Source organism: Harmonia axyridis, chromosome 5 (genome assembly GCF_914767665.1).
Source record: "Harmonia axyridis chromosome 5, icHarAxyr1.1, whole genome shotgun sequence".
In the NCBI taxonomy this organism is placed as follows: domain Eukaryota; kingdom Metazoa; phylum Arthropoda; class Insecta; order Coleoptera; family Coccinellidae; genus Harmonia; species Harmonia axyridis.
Window position 1 is genome coordinate 36,490,296 of NC_059505.1, and position 26,118 is coordinate 36,516,413.

At 36.3% G+C, this 26,118-nt stretch overlaps 4 protein-coding genes across 8 annotated transcripts in view; 2 read left to right on the plus strand and 2 right to left on the minus strand.

The window, feature by feature from the left end:
- LOC123679754 (receptor-type tyrosine-protein phosphatase N2) overlaps nucleotides 1–3,655 on the plus strand; it is a 47,912-nt gene extending 44,257 nt beyond the window's left edge. For all 4 annotated transcript variants that reach the window (XM_045617217.1, XM_045617219.1, XM_045617220.1 and 1 more), the window contains one exon: nucleotides 2,156–3,655. In XM_045617217.1, the coding sequence (XP_045473173.1) occupies nucleotides 2,156–2,203 (48 nt within the window). In that variant the 3' untranslated portion in view covers nucleotides 2,204–3,655. The remainder of the gene's footprint in view (nucleotides 1–2,155) is intronic.
- Nucleotides 3,656–5,850: 2,195 nt separating this feature from the next.
- LOC123679755 (UDP-glycosyltransferase UGT5-like) lies at nucleotides 5,851–12,346 on the plus strand. Of its 2 annotated transcripts, none has more exons than XM_045617222.1 (5): nucleotides 5,851–6,509; nucleotides 9,816–10,061; nucleotides 10,118–10,340; nucleotides 10,746–10,965; nucleotides 11,998–12,346. In XM_045617222.1, the coding sequence occupies exons 1-5, from the start codon at nucleotides 5,910–5,912 to the stop codon at nucleotides 12,278–12,280; spliced, it is 1,572 nt and encodes a 523-aa protein (XP_045473178.1). In that variant the 5' UTR covers nucleotides 5,851–5,909; the 3' UTR covers nucleotides 12,281–12,346. The 2 variants fall into 2 exon arrangements, with proteins under 2 accessions (XP_045473178.1, XP_045473179.1); XM_045617223.1 differs by lacking the exon at nucleotides 5,851–6,509 and adding an exon at nucleotides 8,088–8,934.
- A 322-nt stretch (nucleotides 12,347–12,668) lies between these two features.
- LOC123679757 (malectin) lies at nucleotides 12,669–14,016 on the minus strand. The gene has a single exon (XM_045617225.1). The coding sequence runs from the start codon at nucleotides 13,856–13,858 to the stop codon at nucleotides 13,034–13,036; it is 825 nt and encodes a 274-aa protein (XP_045473181.1). The 5' UTR covers nucleotides 13,859–14,016; the 3' UTR covers nucleotides 12,669–13,033.
- Nucleotides 14,017–17,125: 3,109 nt separating this feature from the next.
- LOC123679756 (mitogen-activated protein kinase 1) overlaps nucleotides 17,126–26,118 on the minus strand; it is a 40,998-nt gene continuing 32,005 nt past the window's right edge. Inside the window, exons 5-8 of the mRNA XM_045617224.1 lie at nucleotides 19,115–19,231; nucleotides 18,806–18,973; nucleotides 18,479–18,667; nucleotides 17,126–18,185 (exon numbers count right to left, since the gene is read on the minus strand). Of these exons, the coding sequence (XP_045473180.1) occupies nucleotides 18,039–18,185; nucleotides 18,479–18,667; nucleotides 18,806–18,973; nucleotides 19,115–19,231 (621 nt within the window). The 3' untranslated portion in view covers nucleotides 17,126–18,038. The remainder of the gene's footprint in view (nucleotides 18,186–18,478; nucleotides 18,668–18,805; nucleotides 18,974–19,114; nucleotides 19,232–26,118) is intronic.

A 26,118-nucleotide genomic window follows, 5' to 3' on the forward strand; every position in this document is an offset into this window, starting at 1 on the left:
TTAAATTGTAGGACGGTCATATATTTTCAAATCCACAATTTTTCTTTATCATTATGAATGTATTTTATATTGAATGAAATATATTTATTTGAGTGATTCCTAATTGTCGAATTTATAATAAGCAGAATATTTATTATTTTCTGTATCTACCTGCTGAAATCCAAGGTTTGGCAACTTTTACCCTCTTAGTGTCATTGGTTGTTTCACGTCGTTTGGCGCGCTTGAAGTGTGTTTTCTGAATTTCTGATATACACTGATCAACAATTGCTAGGGATCACTTATGAACTTCTCTTCATTTGTATTTTTTTCAAGTTATCTCGTGAATATCTGTACATTATATGTTCTCTAAGGAAAAAGTGAGATGTTTCGAGTTGATTATATCAAAGTCTTCCTCACTTCATCGGCTCTTGTTCACAAAATCGACTATTATCGATTATTATCTGTAGGCTGTTACAGGTGGAGTGAAAAGCAATGTGGTATTTGTTATTGAATCTGTTTTTTTCTCTCGTTCAAACACATAAGGTGACAATAATTGAAGAAATGAGAACAATATCAGCTTATCAGTCATGCCGAGAAGACTTTTAGCTCCTGTGCAACTGGACCAAATCATACGGTGGATACAGGAAGGTTTGTCCCAGCGAGAAGTGTCCCGGCGGTTGAATGTTTCGCAAAGTGTCGTGAGTAGGGCTTGGAATAGGTTCATCCAAAACGACTCAGTAGCTTATGTTCATGGGGGAGGTCGGCAGCGGAGTACAACAGCTGCCCAAGATCGTCTTTTGATCCTCAATGCTAGGAGAAATCCCAATTACCCGGCGTCGCGGCTCAATGGATCACTGAGAGTTGCAACAGGAGTTCTAATTTCGAACCAGACTGTAAGACGACGACTACATGTTCGTGGTTTGAGAGCAGGTAGGAGGGTACAACATCCCCGTTTGAATAGAGAACACCGGGTTCATCGACGGCAATGGGCTGAGGAGCACCGCAATTGGACACTTGAAGATTGGAGCCGATGTTTATTTACGGATGAGTCTAGATTTCGTTTAGTCAACTCCGATGGACGTATTCTTGCTTGGAGGGAAAGAGGTCGAAGGTATGCAGAACAGTTTATGGTACCCACAACAGCTTTTGGCGGAGGTTCTATATGTGTATGGGGAGGCATTTGTTTGAACCAACGCACAGAGTTGGTTGTTCTGCAGAACACCACTATGACCAGCCAGAGATATCACGATATGATTATTGAACCCATAATTGTTTCGTTTGCGGCTGCCATGGGCGAGAATTTCATTTTAATTGACGATAATGCCCGTCCACACCGTAGTCGTCTGGTTAATGAAGCGCTAGAAACTCATGCTATTGATAGGATGGACTGGCCAGCTCGCTCTTCAGACATAAATTGCATCGAACATGTCTGGTCTGAGATGTCTAGACAATTGTCAACCTTAGAACAACCGATCAATAACCTGGAGGACCTTTCTAACGCTTTACGGGATATTTGGACGAATTTGCCCCAAAATTTTATAAATCGTTTGATCCAAAGTATGCCTCGTAGGGTAGAATGCTTGAGACGAGCTCGTGGGGGACCAACTAGGTACTAGTTTAACCGAAACTTCAGCCTTCTTGTGGTTTCATCATAAAATTTTTATGTTATTCAAACACAAAATTTTGAGTGTTCCTAATAAAGTCTTTTTTTCTCTCCAACTTTCCATTTTTCCATTCTTTTCTCAAGTGAACCATATTATCAACTGAAAATACTCTGATATCTGACTTTATAATCTTGGAGCGAATATTTCAGAAATAAATTTAGAACAAGTAAGTGATCCCTATCAATTGTTGAGCAGTGTATTTAGGTATTTATTTCAATATATTTTGAGTTAATATGAAACGTTGATTCACTATGGGATATAAGAAGTGCGTTGTTTGTGGATAAACTCGCGAATGGAGTGAAATATCGTATCACTGATATGCTTTCATTTCCGCGCACCTTATGTCAAATTTGATAGTTCATGTTGGGGACAAAATTTGTTCACTGAAAATGATCTTTGCTCCCTCTATCTATGTTTATTACTCTGAGGAGCAAATCTAATGCGTCAACCCATAGAAAATTCAAGCAGAATATACAATAAATTAGGAAAGCATTGACCCTTGTTTTTTTTAGGTGCTACCTCCACAGCCTACTGCACCTCAACCGGACAAAGAAAAGTAATCCCATTATCGAGAATACAACAAAGTCAATGCGATAAAAAGGGAAACATGGTCTTAGATGTCCAGAGCTGAGACTGGCTCAGCTGGAGAAGAATAGGCGCTCTATTAAACACCTATAAGGCTTGAAGTTGTTTCTGTCGATTTTTCGTATTTTCCTTGATGTACCTCTTGAATTAATCGACTAAGTGTATTTATATAGTAATTTTCCCCGCAGATTTCCCAAAAAAAAATCTTATCATTGTCAATGTTTCAGGAGAACTGAAAGAATTTTATGCAAGTGTTATTGGAACATATAGTATTATCGTATTGTTGTGTTTAAGTTTTCACATTTTACGTTCTACATGTATCTCTTCAATTGGGGGACTACTGTACATTCCGAAGGTTCGACAACAGCTTTTGCGACCTTCCCTGTCGACCGCCATTTTGTGAGAGAATTCTGGGTACTTTCCTGTCACTTGGTTGAAAGATGTTTCAATCCCCCCTCCTTCTTAGCGTTTAAGGTCAGACATTGGTCGATTGACGTCTTGCATGACGGACCTTATGAAAGCCAATGTCGATTTCAATTCAAAAGTGTTCAAGATAGGCCGAGCCCCCATCCAGCTTCGTCAGCGTATCTTGAACACACCTCAAATCATCACATATCCCCCTCTCTCCTTTTACTGTTATTCACTCAGTGTTTTTCACGTGTATCACATAGACGATACTTATGCTACTCAATGTAAACGGTAACTTCCAGATTAAACATGAACTGACAAGGAAACGCGTGAACAAGCGAGATATGCAAGACAAACCGTCGGTCTTCAAACAACTCGCGGAGGTTCAACTGCAAACACTTACGACGGCATCTCAGAGTTTAACCTGATATAAAATATATATTTTTTCGTTGCGTCTAAAGTCCCGTCGCTCTGGTTACCAGCCTCCTAGAAGGACGGGTTTTTAGCGCTTGTCTGCGCCTGCGTCCATCTTCCTGGCATCCAGCCGCTACGAAGACGGAGACTGCGCACTGTCGATCTGGTCTCGGGGGAATTTTCAATTTGGGGCAATCGATCTCGATCGATTCTTGCTGTAATTTTAAGGGCCACCGAGGGATTTCGAAACCCAAGGGAAACTCCAGACTGAAATGTTCTCTTCGTGTGAGAGTCTATCGATTGTATTTTTTTTTTTTGCGGGATTTGCGGGACCCCGATCGAGCACTTGCGTCCTTCTCAATTCCGACAAGTGCTACTGTCGGTTGTCCCGGTCCCGGTATTTTGAAATATGAATATATTTATGGATTTAAAAAAAAAATGAAGAAGAGGTATAATTACAAAATGTTCCCAATATATTAACTATTTTGTCAAATGAACTATACTAAAAGAAGAATGTATTTGTATCAATAAGTTAATGTACTGAATCTATCTAGTTTTAGTGTATTTAAATGTAAACTATTTGAATGTAAAACAGCACAATGGTTGCCATTTTTTTTCTCTTTCCGAGCAACCTCTCCCTTGTCCCCTTCCTTTTCCTTGCAATTCTGGTTTATTATTTCGATGATAAACAATAAACTATTAGAATCAATGGGAAAATAGTAATAGTAATAAAAATAATTGAGGAAGGCATTTTCAGCCAATTTCGAAGGTACACACTAGAGATAAATACATGAAGCATAGATAGATAGATTTCCCATACTACAGTGACTTGATACAAGACAGTTTTTATTTGCCTAAAGGGGTTTTGTCAATGTATGGTCAATAGATGACGCTGTATGATGCTTGTAACTCAAAAACGGTGCAGTTTTCTGATATTAAACTTCAATTAAATAGATGTGATGTTATCGGAAATATATAGGCGTACAACTTTGCTTCCGCCGTTTTTTTCGGAATTCGAGGCTTTATTGTAAAAAAACTGGTTATACATTTATTATTCAAAGTATTGTCCATCGCTGGCCACTACTTTCTCCCATCTTTCAGGCAGCGTACGAATCCCACGTTGAAAAAACTGGTCATCTTTTGAAGCGATCCACGAATCGATCCAATTTTTTACTTCTTAAAAAGAACGGAAGTGCTGGTCAGCCAGGCCGTATCTCATTGATCGAAACAAGTGATAGTTCGAGGGACTTCCCATTTTAACGTTTCCAAGTATGACTTTACCACTTTTACCACATGGATTCGAGCCTTGTCATTCTGTTAAATCACTTTATCATGTCTCTCGTTGTATTTCGTTTGCTTGTGATTTCAGTCGGTTTCAACCACTCATAATACACTACGCCGAGCTGGTCCCGCCAAATACTGAGCATGGCCTTGGAAACGTGAATATTCGACGTGAAAGCATGGGCGTGATATCCCCATGATTTTCTGCGCTTGGGGTCATCGTAATGAACCAATTTTTCGTCTCCAGCCACAATTCGAGGCAGAAATACCTTCCGACTTTGCCTTGCAAGCAGCTATTCACAAGCAAACAAACGCCGTTCAACATATCCCGGCTTCAACTTGTACGGCACCCAATTTCCTTGTATCTGAATCATTCCCATGTCTTTCATGCATTTTGAAATGGCTTGTTGCGTCACTCCCAATGATCCTGCTAATTTTTATTACGTTTGACACGAGTCTTGATGAAGTAATGCCTTCAATTCTGCATCTTCGAGAACCTTTTCTCTTTCCCCTCCATGCTGGTCTTTGACGTCAAAATTCTTCAAGCATTGAAACCACTCTCGTCACGTTCTTTCATTAATAGCGGTCTCACGATAGGTATTTGAGAGCATTCGATGAGTCTCTATCGTAGATTTCTTAATATTAAAGCAGAAAATCAAAACCTCCCGCAAATGACGAGAATTTGGCTCGTGAGTTGATATGTTTAATCGAGAATAACTTTATGATGCAGACACAAATCGACTAACATTTCGATGGCGTTATGTTTACAAATGCCTAAGCTTATTGTACGACATCTACCATCTATTTGTTTCGACTACCACTTACCGCTACATCCATCTATTGCAAAACGGCGGAAGCAAAGTTGTACTTATATGCGATGCGATGTTTTGAAGAACCTCAGTGCATAACAAATTAAATGCAAGATTATATGAATGTTTTCGAAGACTAAAAATTAAATTGACAAAATTGATCACCTGATAATATATGGATCGTATTTGCAAAAGTACTTCTGCACTTCAAATGGAGATAAGCTCGTCTACGATAAATTCTTATATAATTATGTCTATTGTTGAGATAAAATATATAAGGTAGATAAATATAAGCCTATTCAAATGAATCAAACCATTATAAATGTTTTGATCGTGATATTCAGATGCTCTCATACCTTCTGATGAAATTCTACGTGCGATGACATTATTATCTAACACCAATTTAATAGATGCTTAGAAGCACACTCAATTGAATGTAATAGAGGGCTATCAAGTCTTCATTTTTGCGAATTACATAGGAAGTGAACAAATTGAGCGGATAGCCTTGGTCAAGATATATTAGTAGTATTTGTTTACAGTTTTCTGAAACAAAAGTTAATTGAGAAAATGCATTTGTCGATAGAAGGTTATAGAAGCTATTCTTCTTATCATTATTATTCTTATCAATGAACTCAATATATATATATTTTTTTTTGGTTTAAAAAATCCGTATGATATGATGAGATAAGATAAAAGAAAAAATTTGAGAATGTGTTGAAAGTGTGATGAATTGATTTCATCTAAAGTGCGCGATATAGACAGTTCAAAAATGTATAAGCTCCCACAGCTTGTACTAGCCCTCTACATCAGTCTCCTGTACCTCTTCCAAGCTAGCAATGGAGCCAGGATTCTAGCAAGCGTTGCAACACCCTCCTACAGCCATCAAGTAGCCTTCAGGTTCATATGGAAAGGTCTTGCTGAGAGAGGTCATGAAGTAGTCCTTCTTACCACCGATCCTATGAAGGAGAACATCCCCAACTTGAGACAAATCGATTTGAGCACTTCATACGATGTCATACACAAATATAACTTCAGTTCATTGGTGACCAACAATGCTTCGAATGGTATGTGGAGTTTTATGACCAATGGGGTTGTTGCAATGGCAGAAGCGCAAAAGCAACAGCTGTTGTCACCAGAGGTGCAATCGTTGATCCACAATTCCAGTGAACATTTCGATTTGTTGATGATCGAAGCAATTTTTCCTATACATTATGGCTTTATCGAAAGATTCAAGGTACCAGTTATTGGTTTGAATTCCCTTGATGGCAACAGAATGCAGCATTTAATTATGGGAAATGATGATCATATGATTCTTCATCCTTTCATGGGTTTGACCATGTCATCGCCTCCAACTTTTCGTGAGAGAATAGTAAGTAAAGAATAGCTCAAGCTTAATTCATAGCACCAAAAGAGGTAAAGAAATTCAAAAAGTGTGTAATTCGTTTAGAGTAGGCACTGACCAAAATGATACACAGATGCCAGTACATAACTCTACACTCAATATGTCCCAATCGTAACCATTAAAACACATTTTTTCTGTCACCTTCAAGAGTGATAGAGGTACTCCAATGTTCGTCTAACTTTCATATTTGCTTTCAAAACAGGCTTCAATCTCTGCAATTACTTCCTCATTAGAACCAAATTTCGTTCGTGGATCACCTTTTAGCCGTTGTTGTCGATGGAACAGAGTCTGGATAAGACTAATCAAGCCATTGCTTTGATTGCACAGTATTTTTTCCCATGAAAAAACGGTGTTTAATCAATATACGAATTCATTTTTCAAACAGCAACTAATGTATTAATTCAATTGAAAAGTCCCCGGTCAGATGCACAGATGGCGGTGGAATGAAGTTGATCGAGATAACAGACATTGTGAAGATATCATCTGAACGTGTACATCATATCAATCATAAATATTTTGTAGATGAGAAAGCTGTGTGCAAAATGGGTGCCGCGCGAGCTTACAATCGATCAAAAGCAACAACGTTCATGATTCTGATCAGTGTTTGAAGCTGTTTAAGTGCAATAAACCTGAATTTTTGCGTCGATATGTGACAATGGATGAAACATGGCTCCATCATTTCACTCCGGAGTCCAATCGACAGTCAGCTGAGTGGACTGCACAGGATGAACCGAATCCAAAGCGAGGAAAAACACAAACATCAGCTGGCAAGGTTATGGCATTAGTATTATGGGATGCGCAAGGTATAATATTCATTGATTACCTCCAGAAGAGCCAGACCATCAACGCCGATTATTATATAGCGTTATTGGATCGTTTAAAGGATGAACTCCTTAAAAAACGGCCCAATTTAAAGAAAAACAAAGGTTCTGTTTCATCAAGACAATGCGCCGTGTCACAAATCAATCAAAACAATGGCACAATTGCATGAATTGGGCTTCAAATGGTTCTGCATCTACCGTATTCGCCAGATCTGGCCTCCAGCGACTTTTTCCTGTTCTCAGACCTCAAAAGAATGCTCGTTGGAAAGAAATTTAGCGGCAATGAAGACAAATCGTACTACAAAAATGAAAAGTTGGAAGATAATCGCTGTATCGCCCTCGAAGGCAACTATGTTGAATAATAAAATTGAATGTTGCCAAAAAAAATGTGTTTTAGTATGGTAGACCGGGGACTTATCAATTGGCCTGTTAGCATGTTGCGGTTGTTGGTGACTATATTTTGGTTAGTTTCGATATTGTATCCTTGTCCACGAATATACCAAAACAAAAACTGGTGGAACGTATTGATCAATATTGGCAATCCACCGATAGAGGGTGCATCATGAAAATTGGTGTAGAACTCCTCGCGAAAAGATATTCCAGAGATAATATCTCGTTAAACTCAGTTACATCATTATCACGTGATGTATAATGTCCCACTCCAGGCTACTCTTGTGAGTTTATTTTTAAAACGCTGCTACATAAAGTGGAGATGACTCAGTTCAATGCGAAACTGCGTAGCATCTGCATAAGTTTCGAATGTTTCAAGCAGAGCGTTCAGAGTTCAAACTCAGAATTTTCCTATTGTATTTTCACAGATTCGGTGAAGTGCTTCAACCAAATTCGAATATCTGATAAGATTATAATCGAAGCAATGATAACTATTCGAAAAGTTATATTTACATTTATTTTGCTTGCATCAAGTTCGGGTTTCAATGTCAATTTAAAACATGAAATTACTAAAGTTAACATCAATGTTGTGTTTTCGAACATTGACCATCGTTCTCTTGACTGCGACTCTTGCAGAAAACAGCGATGAAGCAAGAATATTGGCGTCTGTACCAACATGCTCCTACAGTCATCAGATAGTTTTTAGACCTTTATGGAAAGCTCTAGCTAGGAATGGACATGAAATAGTTCTTCTTACCGCTGATCCCATGGAGGAGGAAGTTGAAAACATAAGGCAAATCGATTTAAGTGTTGGTTACGATGTAATGGAGAGGCACGGATATAACAAAATTATATCCAACAGCGATGAGATGGATTTGTCGTTTTTCACTAAGATGTCGACAATTATACACGATATCAGTATGGAACAACTGCTTCTACCTGACATGCAACGACTTATACACAACAAGAGCGAGAAATTCGATTTGCTGATGCTTGAAATAGCCTTCAACCCACATATTGCTCTTGCCGAAAAGTTTGGTATTCCTATTATAGGTTTATATTCGATGGATGTATTGAATTATATCCATAACAATATGGGAAATGATGTCCATCCAGTTTTACATGCAGAATTGGCTAATTTTGCTGGATGGACACAACCTCTTTCTTTCACTCAAAGAATCGTAAGTATCGGCTTGCTATTATCGTCGTAAAATATGATGAAATATAGAAAACAATCGATATGCATATACAGGGTGTTTTCGAAAGTGGCTCTGTCTGCTCAAGAGATGGCGTTCTGGGTTTCGCGCCACACTTACTTTGGCCCCGGCGAATTTATAGGGATCAACGCGTTGCAGCAGAGTCACCTCTCCAGTCTCCACCATGGTGTGCGATAGTGTCTTAGGCAGAGATCGCTGGATTGCCTAACCGATGAGTCCACCAGCGATCACCGTAATCTCCTGTGAGAGGGAGCATCTACACAAACTTGGCTCGAGAAAGACTCTCCAAAACATAAACCATAAAAAATACTGAAAACGACGTTTTAGAATTTTTCAAATATCTCGAACAGCAACCAAGATTTAGGTAGCGAAATATTTGAAACAGAAATTTTTCAGAAACACCTTGTTACTAGAGAACAAATCAAGATATATCTGTAGCCTGCTTTCTGCTATCTTATAATTTCGAAAAAAGAAATCGAAGGTCCTTCTACAAGTCTTTTAGTTCTCGAGATGCTTTCACTGAGCATCGAATTTGGGGCACTTTTCTGTTGAAAAATTCGACTTTGCTCTCGAAATAGACTTCAATCTCGGCAATAACTCCTTCATTAGAGCCAAATTTTTTCCTAGAGCACTTCTTAACCGTTGTTGTCGATGAAGCTGATCCTGAACCCTTATCAAGCTTTTTCTTTGCTCGCACAGTATTTTTCTCATAAAATAACGGTGTTTTATCAATACACGAAACTCGTTTTTATCCATGTATCAAACACCAACAAATGTTGGTGTTTACCTTGAATATCTCATTACAGACTTAATTCTATTTTCTCAATAATTATTGTTCTTTCCAGTTTGCTGTGTTATTCAATATTCTCATGAATTCTTACGGTGAGTTTTTCGTAAATCCAATGATGAATAAGATAATACAGGAAGTTTTCGGAAAAAACAGCAGACCGATAGAAGAGTTAATCAAAGAAACAGACATGCTGTTTCTAAATGTGAACCCTGCTTTACATCCTATCAGAGCTGTTACACCAAACACTATTATGTTTGGAGGAGGTACCCATTTGGACACCGTTGCCAAACCGCTACCTGAGGTGAGACGAATTCTTCTTCATCGGATGTTCGCGAATCCAAGTACACTCTTTTATAGGGAATTAAAAAGTTTCTGGACAGCGCACCTGATGGAGTGATTTATTTCAGTTTGGGATCCAACGTCAAGAGTGCTTTGATTAGAGATGAGCTTCGGCAGTTATTCCTAGAAACGTTTGAGGAACTGCCTTATAAGGTTTTGTGGAAATTTGAGAACAAAGAACTTCCGAATAAACCTGATAATGTAATGATTCAAAAGTGGGTTCCACAAGGTGACGTACTGAGTGAGTAAAATATGCTATTCCAATTTAGTATTCGGCTATCTAAGCTAACTAGAAGTTGTATAAAGATAGTGTTCATAGAACATTGGTCAAAACATCTAGCTTTGTCTCATTTGGCATCGTGGATTTATTCCGTGAGGATCTATTGTGTTCTGTATCAGCAAGAGATAATGTTGAATTGAAAAAATGACATTAAAGAACTATTAAACATTTCTCCATATTGGTGAGAGAACAAGAAGCGAGAGGCCGTACCTTAACCTCTATATCACCACGCCTTTTTGCGAGGCGAATATACTCTTAAATTAAAAAATTGATAGAAATCTACATACATATTATTAAATCACGTTTATGGTTGACAAAATGAACTTAAGATCTCCGTACCCAGTTTCATGACTTGGTTTCTTTCAGGGCATCCAAATATAAAAGTTTTCATTACCCAGTGTGGGCTTCAGTCAATGGAAGAAGCTATAATGAATCACATACCTTTGGTTGGTGTACCATTTTTTGCTGATCAGCCTTCGAATGCAGCTATGATGGCAAATAAAGGTTTTGGTATTCATTTGGACCACAGCAAATTGACAAAAGAATTATTCAAAGAGACTATTTTAGAAGTAATAAACAACCGGAAGTAAGTATTCAAACGATGTTTCATTGAAATGATTGATTTAACACTTCAAGCACCGGGACTATCAGCAATAATGATTTGCTTATTCGTTTCACAGAAGAGTAAGAGAGACAAAATCTATGATATTCTCTGGTGGCGATGTTTCATCTGTGTCCTGACTCCTAGGTCTTACCAGTAAAAACACATTTTTTCTTGAAAATTCGACTTAATTCATCATAATAGTCCTTTTCAAGAAAGACGCATGTACTCCAACGCTGCTCCTAATCTTCTATACCTTTTCTAAAAAAATATTCGTGTGTTCTACATTAGAGCCAAATTTCTTTTCTTGAAGTATTCTTTTGAGGTTTGCAACAAACCGGTAATCACCTTGGGTCAGATCTGGAGAATGAGCTGGATAGTCAAGCACTTGCAGCCGCAATTCCTTCAATTTTATCATGATTTTCATCGATTTGCGACAAGGAGCCTTTGTTGGTGAAAGAAAATTATTCTTTCTTTTGAATTTCTTTCTTTTTCGTTTCACTCGATCGAATAATATTATGTGATATACAAATATTCACTGTTGATTGTTTGACTTTTGTCAAAATACTCCAACAAATAATATAAAATGCACGTTCCAACGTACGGATGCCATAATCTTGCCAGTTGATGTTTGAGATTTCACCCTCCTCAGCTGCCGCTCTCTTTAACTTTAGGCTGTTGAAATTAATCCAAACGATTTTTGGAGCTGTTTAAGCGGAATAAAGATCGTTATTTCGCTCAAACAGCTCCAAACATCCTTCGGAATCGACGATGCGTTGTTGTTTTTGATCAGTGATGAGCTTTCAACTGTTGTTGTCGATGGATCAGAGTCTATATAACACTTATCAAGTTTTTGCCTTGCTTGCACTTTTCAAACAACAACAAATGCAGCGTCACTTAATCTTCAATATTTCGATCCTTAACTCCAATTGCCATAACTGGCATGCCATGTAATTACGTATTTTCTTATTGATGGCTAAATAAATATTATTATATTATATTTAAATTATTTTCCAGATACAAAGACAAAGCAATCGAGATTGCTGATCTGTTCAGAGATGTTGAAATGACAGGTCTTGAGAAGGTTGTTTGGTGGACTGAGTATGTTATTAGAAACAAGGGAGCCAAACTTTTTAGAAATCCGATTATTGATCTGCCATTCTATCAGTACTATCTCCTGGATGTGATAGGTTTTGTAGGACTTATATGTTTTATTGTAAGCTTTGGTGTGATCAAAATAAGTCTGTTCCTATTTAGGCAAGCGAAACAATTAATTTCAAAGAAAACTAAAAAAGACTGAAACATTGGTGCATGTGTCGTGAGATATGTGCCAACAAAATAATAATAATAAATGTATCATTAAGTAGATTTTCCGATAATTTAAATCCCGAAAAATCCATTTTTTCACAACATTGAAAACCAAAAAATGAGGAAAGCTTTAACTGAGCTTTTGCATATACTCATTCATTCATATGTCGACAATTTTAGTTCGTCTGAGTGCTTCAATTAGCTACCTACTGAAGAAATTCTCTCTCTCATAAGAACAAAATAAAAAAATTAGGAACAAATCCTTTTGATGAAAATAAGATTGAAGAGATTTTCAAAAAAGAAATTAGTATGAATACTAATCAGCTAATGTAAAGTGATAAAGGTTTAAGTATATTTCTAATTTCGAATGAAAAACTTGCTTTATCCAAACATTTTATTCTCTCAATTTTATTGGTGCTATTGAATTTCAGTTTTTCTACCACTATTCAACCTTCACCAATTATAGGAAAATCGGAACGTGTGTCAAGATAACTATTATTCAGTTTCATAACAAGAAAATACCAATTCAACAATTACTACAACAGATAGACAAGACAAATAATACTCATTTTACAAATCTTCCATTGAGAAATTCATTATCCTATAAAAAACCTAATCTAGGTTTCAATATCAATTATTCATATTCAACCAGGTGTTTTACTGAAATTGACTAGTTGAATTGACAATTCTCCAGTGTGAATCTAGGAAATTAAATAAGTGATCACAAAATTTCAATAGAAATAAATCACAATTTACATAGACAAAATAAAAGTGGAATAAAAGCTCCTATTGCAATAAAAACGGGAAGCATAATTGAAGAATCATCCATTGTGTATGGATCGGGTTGTTTGACAGCAGCAGGTCGTCGATTTTTTGGTATAACCTCAGGTTCCTCTTTGTGCTCATCAAATTTTTCTTGTTCCATTTGAATAGCTGGCAGTTTTGGCACATCTTCTAGTCTGGATTTCACCACATAAATAGCGTTAATTTTTGGATTGTCCTTATTACCTTTAATGAATTCGACACGTATTTTACCGCCCCTTATATCTGATTCTTCCTCATTGTATATCATTCGTCCCTTGTTGACTCTAAAAGGTATATACTCATCGTGAGCAAAACCTCTACCTACTTTGTCGAATATATCCAGATCTGATACTATCATATGTTCACCATTCAGTACAACATCGAAAACCTTCTGATTTGGTGCATTAAAATATACTTCACAGAATTTCAAAACAAGTACGTAATCTCCATCTGATGTTATAGGTATATCATAACCGAAAGTGTTTGTATGATACCTTTCTGTTTGGTATAAAATATGGTCCTCTGGTGGAATCCTTCCAATAAGTAATCGTTTTCCATAATCGGAGGCAATTCCTATTTTTCCATGAAGAGGATCCTTCTCATATCTTATGCCGAGAACATCAGTGTGGGCGTCTCCACCACAATTTACCGCATAGATAATAGGATCAGAACTATCAACACTAATCAATGTTGATATGGATAAAATGAGGAAATAAAAAACCATATATTTTGGTGGGATACAAGGGGCTCTAGTCCTCAACACCATATTACAAGAATGAAGATCAATAGTTATATTCTATATCACCGGTACATCAGACAATTTTCATTATCACTTATTAATTGTGTAATTCATTTTGAGCCCATTTCCTTGTTTTGAAATAAGTGGCTAACTTAATTGAGGTTAATTTGATGACATTAACAAAAGCTCTATGACGTTCGTCAAATTCATTTCTTCAAACACAGAATAAGATTTATTCTTCTTCTTCCTTTCTTTTATTAAGTAAAAATCTATGGTGTTTCAGTCACAGTTCAATTTAAATTTTGGTGTTTTGAACAGAAATAGACCAGACGATAATTATTTTCGAATTTATTTGGGACTTGGATAAACTTCTCGTTGACTCGAGGGTAATTCATAAAATTATGTTTCCAATTTTTTTGTTCAACGAGGTGCTAGGCCACTAATGTCCGATAAAAATAAAAAAACGCAGAATGCCTCATTCAAAAAATTTTGCGATAATTGTTGAAATTTCTCCTAAGATTCATAAGATCCTAGTAATAAGGAAAGGTAAATTAGAGGTTCACACAATACAACCATCCAATGTAGTATCAGTTGTTAATGGTAATGGAAAACGATTGAATAAGACCTGATGCACATGAGATATTTTATTATATATTTTACGACTACAGAATTTTTGGAATATGAAGATTCAATACCATGTAACAATAATATTCAACAACATTAATTGAGAAAATTTTAGGCCATATTCAACAACCATGTGTAAATTTTGCACTTTTACAAATCAGTTTCTAGTACATTCATCAATCATCATACCTTTTTATTTTCTCATGGTACAATATTCAAGATGTAGTATAACGTATAACTACAATAAATTAATTATATAAAATTGAGGAAAAAATTTAAAATTTTCTTTAACCACATAATCATCTCTTCCATCAACACCGGCAATTTTACAATAGACATAGTTACTAGTTATTTATGAAATACCACATCGACATTGCCATTGTAAATTGCTTAAGGTTTAAATTGCACGATATGATGAATAATTTTTTTTTTCATTTTATTTGAGTTTTAATACCAATGCTTATATTAATCAACACATCCTTCAACATATTTAAACATTCATTCATTAACGCCAAAATCAAAAAGATGTAATCTTTATCACTATTTCTTGAATATTAATCCGATCCATTTTTCATCGACTTCAAGTAGAATATAGTTTTAAACAGGGGATTATCATAACAACAAGGTTCAGAATTGGGTTGGAATATTTGTAAATACAAAAATTTAATTCAACCTCAAGAATAAATTCATAGTATATATCTCACATAAAAATGTATTGATCACATAGATAATTTATAGCATGTATAATTCTATATTGAAGACAACATTGATAAGAACACTGATTTCAAAGAATTGTGGTTCATTTCGAACCAAAATCAGATTTTCGAATGATGAATTGACTTCCAATAAAATTTCAGTTTTATAAAGTGATAAAGATTAACTGATTTTTATATTAAAGCTGTTCACTCCCTTCTCGAAGGGATTCAATGGAATATTCACAACGATTTAATATCCCCAACTATTGCGTTGGTCTTCTTTTAAAATATGACATTGATGTCATTTTGAGTATACATTTCTCTTGTTCACTGTCGATAGTTCAAGACAGTTAACATGAGTGAATCTCTTGAAAAATTGTTTTATACAACTTTTCGAAGTTCTTTAATGAATATTTTTTCTAAGGCTAATATTCTTATCGTGAGAATTCTATATTTTAACCAGTCATTGAATCACAATGATGAAAAACCTTTTTCGAACAAAATTGTATAGCCAACTGGTATCTAATATTATTTGTAATATAAATAATTCTAGTGAATGATTTTTTGGAATTCATGAAATCATTCCATGTTCCATAAATCAATTCAATATATTACAAATACTATTTTTATATTCTCCGTACTTCTATGAACTATGGAACAATATTTATCAACTAAAAAGCAATCAACATGATTCTTAGATGTGCGTGATTCACAATATATAATATTCGTAAAATATATTGTACTATTTTGATTAACTTGGACTATCCTCATAGTTATATAAATCTCAAGAATAAGAACATAATTTTATGGGATTCCAAGTAATGAAGATAGGGAATAAAATAATTGAATGTTCTTGAGAAATATTTCATAGAGAAATAATACAGGATGTATTGCAGTGATTTACCATATACCTCAAAAATTCATGGTGAATATTTGTTCAATAAATTCTATTATTGAAAAATGAAATGACAACTATATGAACTTTTTAAATGTTACACTTGTTCACTAAAATTCAGTTGCATCTTTGTTGTATAATTTTTTATATGGAATTAGTTATCATAACTATCAAACAAAATCAACCTGATTTTTAACAAACATTCAAATTGATTACAACTCATACTGAAAATGAAGTAGTTTTTTAATCAAATGTATATACAGGGTGTCCCGGGAGTGACTGTACATACTCTAACCAGAGGTAGAGTAGTACTAGGTGAGTTCGGATTAAAGGCAAAAAATTGAAAAACGTGAAAAAAGAATGTTAGGTGACAACTTTAAGTGATACCGTGTATTGAAGCTGAATTTATGTTCTTTTTGGAAATATAAACAATGATTTCAAATTCGAGATACAAAGTGATATTTTCAACCTGAACACTTCAAATGAGAATTAATGAGTTCGGTCCTGAAATATTGAAAAAATTAATGTCTGACTCGACCTCGGCAAGTATCAATTTACATCCCAAGTTCCAATAAATTCCGCCGATGAGTTTGGTTCTGATGATGGTTTCATTATTTCCATGAATATGCAAAATCACCCTGTAACTTTCTGAAGAAAGGTAGAAATTAATTTTTTCCAGTCAATCCGTACTCACCTCCCGGGACATCCTGTATAACCATAACTGAATTTTTTTATTTTAGAACATAAGTGTTCATTTGAAATTTTTGTTTTTTTTTTGGAAATTTTTATGACACTCATTTCCTGAAATTATACTGAAAGGTCTACCATCCTCTGAGCAATCAAAGAAAAATTTTGATATTTTCACTTCATGTATGTTTTTCGTTCATTTTGAAACAATTGCGAATAATGAAGTTCAGTGTATAGTGAGATCTTCAAAAATTGTACTAAATAAAATTTACTGATTAATACCCAAAAGAAAATTCAAATAACCAAATGAAACTCATATGACAAAACCTCTGTCGTTGTAATGGTATTAAAAAAAAATGAAATATAAGGAATACTTAATAAAAAAAAAATGTATAAATAATAGTTCAAGCTGTATTTGACTAAAGTTGAATATACAGTTGAGGTGTGTGACTAATAAAATGAGAATCAAAGCAATAAAATTTATAATTGTATAATGTGACTCCAATAAATTCGAGTCAACAAAATCTATTTACTGTGATCTCCATAATTAGGAGTCCTCAGTTATATTTTAAATTTCTGATTATTTTTAAATACTATGAAATAATAAAATTCAATACTTCCAGTTATTTCAGGATTGATTAATAATCTCAGTAACAATGATTGCCAGTGAACAGACCGAGAAATACTGAAATGATGGTTGAAGATAAAAACTATAAAACTGCTCCTGTATATTTCTTCAAATGTATAGTTATATAATTCTATATTTTCAATTGTTCGTACTTGACTGTAGAAAATGCAACTACTAAAATGGGAATTTTTAGAACTAGCAATCTAGGAAAACGTGACAAAAATTCCTATATACTAAAAGTGATTTGTACTTCTTAACTGGTAAAATGAAGATTATGATTATTCACAAATAGACGCAAGAATATCTTGCAATAATAAAAAACCTTCTGAGAAAAAATTTGAATAAATGTGTAGAAATCGAATCAAAATAATAAATAATTTGCAATGATAAAGATGACTATTTACATAGAATTCAAAACTGGAAAAACTAAATTGGACCAGAAGGTTTTTTCCACATCTACAACAAACAAAAATATATAAGGAATATGGATCCCGCCAACAGCGTTTATAGCTAGTTTCATCTTGAGGTTCATATGTACATCCGTTTGATGCTGATTCAATATGATGGCAAATTTTGTAATAATCAGTTGAGTTTGTGTAACTGGAGAGCACTGATAACCTTCACCAATTTATAAAACAAGTAGAAAATTTTATTGAATTAGACGCTTATTTCAAATAACTATGTAGTGCCCATTTGTTGATGTTGAGGTGGTTCCTGTTGTCGCTGTTTGAAAAGGAGGGTCTCTTCGAAAATGAGAGTCTTCAAAACGTCTTTTGGGAGATCGTCCAATTCCGTATCGAACCTAAACGGTCTTTCTGCAACAGGCTGAGAAAACAAAAACATTCCTAGATGGAGATAATTTTTTCGTGAACTCTGCATATCAAGACCTCTACTGGAACACTGGACACAACAGGAGTTCAGGAAACGTGGATAAGAGACAGGTAATATAGAAGAATGTGATGGAGTGACTTTAGGAAACGGGGAGTTTGGAGAAGATAAAACTGGAGAGAAGCCAATATAATAAACAAGTTGATACTTAAGCACTACTTAAAAGTCTACCCATTGATCTTCATAGTATTTATATTATGAAGTAAATCATCCAAATAGTAATCACTCACCTCATCAGCTGGATCGTAATACTGCTCAAGATAGGGATGTGCTAAAGCCTCTTCCACTTCTATTCGCCTATGCGGATTGAAAGTCAACATTTTATCCAACAGATCCAGGGCTTTGGGATCAGCATTCGGATAAAGCTTAGCCCATGGTATCTTTGGTTTGTACGGTAAAGATTGTAGATAACTCTTCGCCTAAAAAAATGGAAACATCTATATTTTCTTGAATGACAATAGTTTGTTAATACTATCACTAGAAATCAATTAGGTTGATATCTTTCGTTATAACAAAACTTGTGTTTTTGATATAAGCTAACTGAATAGATTACTCACTTTTACATTGATGATAGAATCCAGATCTTCTTGGGATGGTGAACCAAGTATTCCTAGGATGTGGTTCAGTTGATCTAGATAATGCTTTCCAGGAAATATGGGTTTGTTCGATAACATTTCTGCTAAAATACATCCCACTGACCATATGTCGATAGATTTTGTGTAGCCCTAAAAAGATATATTCATGATAAAATGTCATTGAAGTGTGGAGACAGCTTCATTTTATCATTTAAAACATGGCATTAACTACAAAGTTGTTTAAAGTGACGTCAAATTTTGTGCTCTAAGAATTACATAAAGTACACCTACCTTAGAATTAAGCATAATTTCAGGAGCTCTGTACCACCTAGTTGCGACATATTCCGTCAAAAACCCAGTATGATCATGATCAGGATCTGCTACCCTAGCTAAACCGAAATCACATATCTGAAACAGAAAAAAAAAAGTGTCATCATAATTATATTTTTTTTCTACATTCATGCAAAAAGCAAAACTTTATTGAACTATATTTAGTGGAAAAAGAAGTTCTTTATTGCACTAGTGCAATAAAGTTTTTATTGCACTCATCTGTCAGTCTACTTCAACGTGCTGTCATCATGACATAAACGTTCAAACCCATTACATATTTATCAGATATGCTGTGAGATTGGCAATACGTTTTAAACAGTTACATATTTTATATTATTTTGTATTAATGTTAGCAGCCAGAGATAAACAAACAATGCCTTCCCGAGAATAACTCCTTAATCAAAACTGATCCGATTTGTAACCGTCAGAAGTTGCGCTTTTCATTTTCCTACACCTAGTGCATCACCTCAATAAATAATTTTTTGCTTTTTGCATGAACGTAGAAAAAATGTTGTATGCAATTCGTGCAAAAATTGATTATTGCACTCGACGTGTTGTCCAACTCGGCCTAACGGCCTCGTCGGACAATTTCACGTCGAGTGCAATAAACATTCACTTTTTGCACTTGTTGCATAAATAACTATTTTTATTTATTTTTTATTTATATATCATATTTTTTATTTATATATCATATTTTTTTGATGAAAAAGATTCAATTAATGCCTTCAGAAAAGTTCTATTCGAACAACATTCTTTCTGAAACATAATTTTAATTAGATTCGATTGTAGAGGAAGAACATTTTGAAGTTCGTGTTTTATTCTACACTGAAATACTACAGGACTCGCAACATTTGCATTTTAAACGCATAATTGAAATGTAAATTTATAACGAGATCCTCCAAATTAAATTCATCAGTTACTTGTATAAAATGAAATGAAAGTTTTGTTCGACAGGCATATACATTGTGTATCATAAGTAATTAGGAATATTTCAACTACACAATATTGAGCCCGAAATAAGTTTTAACCCAAAACAACTAGATAAAATGATTCTCCTGTCCGTGATACAGGGTATATTATTTTAAAATTTATGTATTATTCGTGACCTGTATACTAAAACTATTTTACTTATAATTTTCATATTCTGCAGGAAGTGTACATAGTATAAACCCCTCTAAATTATGCTTAACAAACGCAAGCGACTGGTTAATCCTCCCCAAATTGTACGCCACTGGCGAAATTGCAATTTCATCATAATGTCTCGATTCTCTTATACTTCCTACGTAAATATCGTATAATTCATAACGATAAAGTCAATAGTTTAGCATGAAGCTGCACTATTAGTGTGGAGGTGAATGATACACTACGCTTTGGGAGACCTGTTGTCAAAAATGTCAATACCATAATGGTAAACATCCAGATAAACCTTCACGTCGGCTGTCATAACATCGCCCAGGAGCTGAACATCGATGCTAAAACCGTTTTGACCAATTTCCAGAAGTCTGGATTAAACAAGAAGCTTGATGTTTGGGTGCCACACGTTCAACCTCATGAACCAAATTCCCATATGAGAATCGCAACAAAATCAACCCATTTCTGAAGTGGATGATACTAGAGATGAAACAGGGTTACTCACGACAATGTCAATCGACAAAGATCTTGGTCCAAAGCCACCCAAGCAGGCCAGACCTTGACCAAGCCAGGATTGACAGCCAGGAATGTGTTGCTGTATGTTTAGTGGGATTGGCAGAGAAAATTCAACTATGAAAGCTTCTCTATGGTTAAACGCACAAGTCCGACCTCTACTGTGAATAACTCGAACGTTTGAATCTGGTGATCAAACAGAAGCAGTCAGAGCATTGGTGAATAGGACATGAATCTCGTATTCCATCAGAACAATGCCTGGCCAAACCTATCTTTGATGATGTGCCAGAAGTACCGAGAGATCATATTGGAAGTTCTACTGCATCCACCCTATAGTGCAGACCTGAGACCAAGTGACTTCCAACTATTCTTGTCTATGACCAACAAGCTTGGTGATACGAATTTAGCCTCAATACGGGCTTGAGAAAATTGCTGTTCAAGATTTTTGTCAATACGGACAAGGGCTTCTACAAGAAGGGCTTTATAAATTTGGACTCGCTTCGCTCGTTAAGTTGGATTCTCGTTGGCAACAAGCTCCGCAATTGTATAGAACTCTTCTCCAACCTACATAGGCGTACAACTTTGCTTCCGCCGTTTTTTTTTCCAAAATTCTAGGCTGTAAAATCATGTCTCTCATTGTATTGAGGCCGTTTATCTTTCAATGCTCGGCTCAAACGCATTAATTGCGTTCGATAACGATCGTCTGTGACTGTTACATTTGGTTTTAACAACTCATAATACACTAAGCCGAGCAGGTCCCACCAAATAATGAGCATGACCTTGGAACTGTGAATTTTCGGTTTGGCCGTTGACGCGGAAACATAGCCGGCATATTCCCGTGATTTTCTGCGGTAAGGATTATCGTAATGACCCATATTTCGTCTCCAGTCACAATGATTTGCAGAAATCCCTTACGTCTTTGCCTTGCAAGCAACTGTTTGCAAGAAAACAAAAGCGTTTCAACATCTCACGCCTTCAACTCGTACGGCACCCAATTTCCTTGTTTCTGAATCATTCTCTTGACTTTCAGGCGTTTTGAAATGGATTGTCGCGTTACCCCCAATGATCCTGTCAATTATTGTTGCGTTTGACACGAGTCTTGATCAAGTTATGACTCCAATTCTGCATGTCGAAAACCTTCTCTCTTCCGCCGCTATACTGGTCTTCGAGGTCAAAATCACCTTTCTTGGAGCGTTGAAACCACTCTCGGCTAGTTCTTCTACTAATAGCAGCCACACTATAGGTATTTGAGAACATTCGATGCGTCTCCGCCGCAGATTTCTTCATATTGAAGCAAAAAATTAAAACCTCCCGCAAATGACAAGAATTTGGCTCATGCTGACATGTGTAATCGAGAATAACTGCATGATGCAGACACAAATAGATAAATATTTGGATGGCGTTATATTTACAAATACCTAAGCTTATTGTATGACATCTAAGATCTACTTATTTCGACTACCACGGCCAAAGGGAACATTCAATTATTGTTATTAAGAGGAGGAATGTCACTTTGATAATTTTGACGTTTATAGGTAACTTTTGGGGTCTGTCAATAAAGTTCTTTCTGTATTCTTGTATTTTAGTATTTATTGTTATAATCGTAGATGAAGTATAGTATTCAACTCGCGGTAATAGTCATAACTCACTTGATGAATTACAGCACTCGCCTGCGGCCCGTGCTGCAAACTTCATCTGCGTGAGTTATGACCTACATTACCGCTCGTTAAATAATATACATGTAGGCTTGGTTAATCGATCGTCTAGAGGTATGATTCGATTGCCTGGCCTTTCGTCTTTTTCTCCGTGACTTTGTTGGATTTGTAATAATTAAACTCTTTTGAATTATTTACATCTATTGAGAAGATCCTAATTACTTCTTAATTAACAAGTTTCTCACTACGGTACTGAATTTCGTCTTTAACTCTTAGTTTTAATTACTCGAAACGTCTTCGATATGTCACGTCTTCGTCTTATTACAAATTTTGGTCGTCTCGTCTTTAACTTGTTCACGACTCGTCTTAATCTAGCCCGCGAACCGTCTTTTCGTCTTACGTCTTAAGTTGACCGACCGAACTTGACTCGTCTTCGGCTTAAGTTGAACTGTACTGTCTGTACCCGTCTTCGGTTTAATTTGGACTGTGCTCTCTGTCCATTGGAACTACCCTCTCTCGAATATAGACCTCCCTTCTCTCGGTTTGACCACACCCTTAGGGGAAAGTACCATCCCCTAGTCTAATAAGGGCTTTTGCCGTACCGCCCCCAAAGTTCTTCGCGGATTCCTGGAAATCGAATATTCTAGAAGGACTAGAACCTGAGAAACAGATGTAACACATCTGGTACAACCGTCTTGTTCTAGAACTTTCCCAACCCCCGTAAATCTCTTAAGTTTTACAACCGACATGACACATTCTTCGACACCCCGAAGAATTACACATCCTTTTCACATTATGTACAATAACAATTCGTTCCCTGTAAATTCATTGAAACTGTCATGCCCTCGACAAATCAAAGAGACTAATAGGTCTCCAAGCATCCGGTTGACCATCTCAATTATTTACAGCAATAACTGGATCCTACATACATACCATTATTTTTAGAGTATTTTCTCTAGAAAGTCATATAATCTATAGCTGTGTCAGCTACATAGCGTTGTGGTGGTATGGAGGATCACTTTGTCATCACACAAATTCCAGGGCGTTGCTCCATTCCCATTCCGAGAGCGATCTTCGACAATAACAGACGTCGCAGATTCTGGACGTGCATTGCGGAATTCCTTGCCCTCCGGACTTCGACCTCTCCACCCCTAATTATATGCCCTCTTCTCCGTTCATCTCGGATCTCTCAAAGGGTTGCACGCCCCCAGATCAAATTAAATTCGGTCTCTCTCTCTCTGCTCGGGGCTCAATAAGCCGCTCGTAAATCCTAGAACCGCATAACTGACTTTTCCGCGACAGAGGGAGAAGAAGAAGTGTAAGAAGCAGATGATTATGCCGAGCTCAGCCCGTCTTAATAACTTCCCCATCGAAAGACCTGGCTCTCATGCAATGTCAGAACTTCAATTTGCGTTCACTTCGTGGACTTAAGATTCGAACACTTTCGAGACGGTGTCGCTAATAAGAATGCGAAACGCCCTGAGGGTGTGAGGATATTGCTCTGAAATCTGAATTCTGATGAAGGTGGTTATAAGGTGGTATAAACCAATTTAACGGATTATGTGGAATTAAGGGGTGTTGATTTATTTTTAACATTAACAGTTTTCTCGATAGGCGTACAACATACATACCCATAGGCGTAAGACTTTGCTTCCGCCATTTCTTCCGAAATTCGAGGCTTTATTGTAAACAACTGGTTATAAAGGGTGGTTTTTTTTTAGAGCTATAGAACTTTAAATTGCAATAAAACAACGATGGATTATTCGATTGGCATGAATTTCATTTATACGCAAGATAATCTTGTGACATTACATTTTAAATATGATTTCTGGCATATGACCGCCATGGCTGGCTCGGATGTAGTCCAATCTGGACGTCCAATTTTCGATGACTTTTTCCAACATTTGTGGACGTATATCGGCAATAACACGGCGAATGTTGTCTTCCAAATGGTCAAGGGTTTGTGGCTTATCCGCATAGACCAATGACTTTACATAGCCCCACAGAAAGTAGTCTAGCGGTGTTAAATCACAAGATCTTGGAGGCCAATTCACAGGTCCAAAACGTGAAATTAGGCGGTCACCAAACGTGTCTTTCAATAAATCGATTGTGGCAAGAGCTGTGTGTTATGTTGCGCCGTCTTGTTGGAACCACAGCTCCTGGACATCATGGTTGTTCAATTCAGGAATGAAAAAGTTAGTAATCATGGCTCTATACCGATCACCATTGACTGTAACGTTCTGGCCATTATCGTTTTTGAAGAAGTACGGACCAATGATTCCACCAGCCCATAAAGCGCACCAAACAGTCAGTTTTTCTGTATGTAACGGTGTTTCGACATACACTTGAGGATTAGCTTTACTCCAAATGCGGCAGTTTTGTTTGTTGACGTAGCCATTCAACCAGAAGTGCGCTTCATCGCTAAACAAAATAAAATGGACGTAGTGCGCGATACGTATTCCGCACAGAACCATTATTTTCGAAATAAAATTGCACTATTTGCAAGCGTTGTTCAGGCGTGAGTCTATTCATGATGAATTGCCAAACCAAACTGAGAATAAATCACTTGACAGCTGTGAAATCGGTCGCCATATTGAACAGTAATGCCAACTTAAAGTTATATACCTCGAAAAAAAACACCCGTTATTTCAGATTCTTATTTCCAAAGTACCGACAAGCACGAGTTCTTATTATTTCATAATTCTCTATTTTTATTGCCTTCCATTCCCGAAGTCCGCATAATAAACATCGGATTGGGTAACAGAATACATCGTTAGACCCGAGAAACAGCGATAGATAATATTAAGGGTGGGCGTAATGTCCGGACGTAAAATAAATATTCGACGTCATAGCAGTTTCATGAGATGAGTGAAAAAAAATCGCTCAGGAGTTTTTTGTGTAGACTTCTATTATATTGCGGGATCAAAAATCTCCGACTCGGAGAAAATCGCCCTCCTTTCGACGGGTCAGCTCATTGTTCGAAAGCAATTAGAGGAAATAAACCCGCTACCGCTCATAACAGCGATACGATCCTAACGCGGAGTGGGGAATGGTCATCCGCGACCTCCGAGAGAACAACGCATTGTTCCATCGCGAGCTCGGCTCTGCCTCGAATAGGGAATCCAATCCCGCACCAAAATATCAATCCAAAAATGCGGAATTGTTAACAATATATATAATATTTGTACTCTACCTATTAAACATGCTCATAAAAAGGTCTATATACTTATACTATAGTATAATTGTGTTTATTTCATGGCAAGAGCTGTCAAGTTTTGCCGCGGCTAAACTTGAAAAATTTGCCGACAAGTGTTGTCTCCAAGTTTTTCTAATTAGAAACCATTTGATATTCAAAATTGAGCGTTCAGAGTTGTAAACAGCTTCCAAGTATGTACCCGTACCCCTATTCCGTCTGCATTCAAAAAGGGTCATTTCATGTTTCAATAACTGGTCAAGTGTTGTTCGTACTCGTGCTCTGGCAGCCATAGAAGAAGCCTTTAATTCTGGTAGCCACGCAGTACGAATACTATGATTCGATTCCTCTTCTGAATTCAAAGGCGATGGTTCAAGTGGTACTTTATCGTCATCAGCATAAGTGAAATGGTCTTCGGTTTGGGATTGTGTTTGTCTTCTAAAGACGTTTCCATTTGCAGCCTGTCAGTTTGC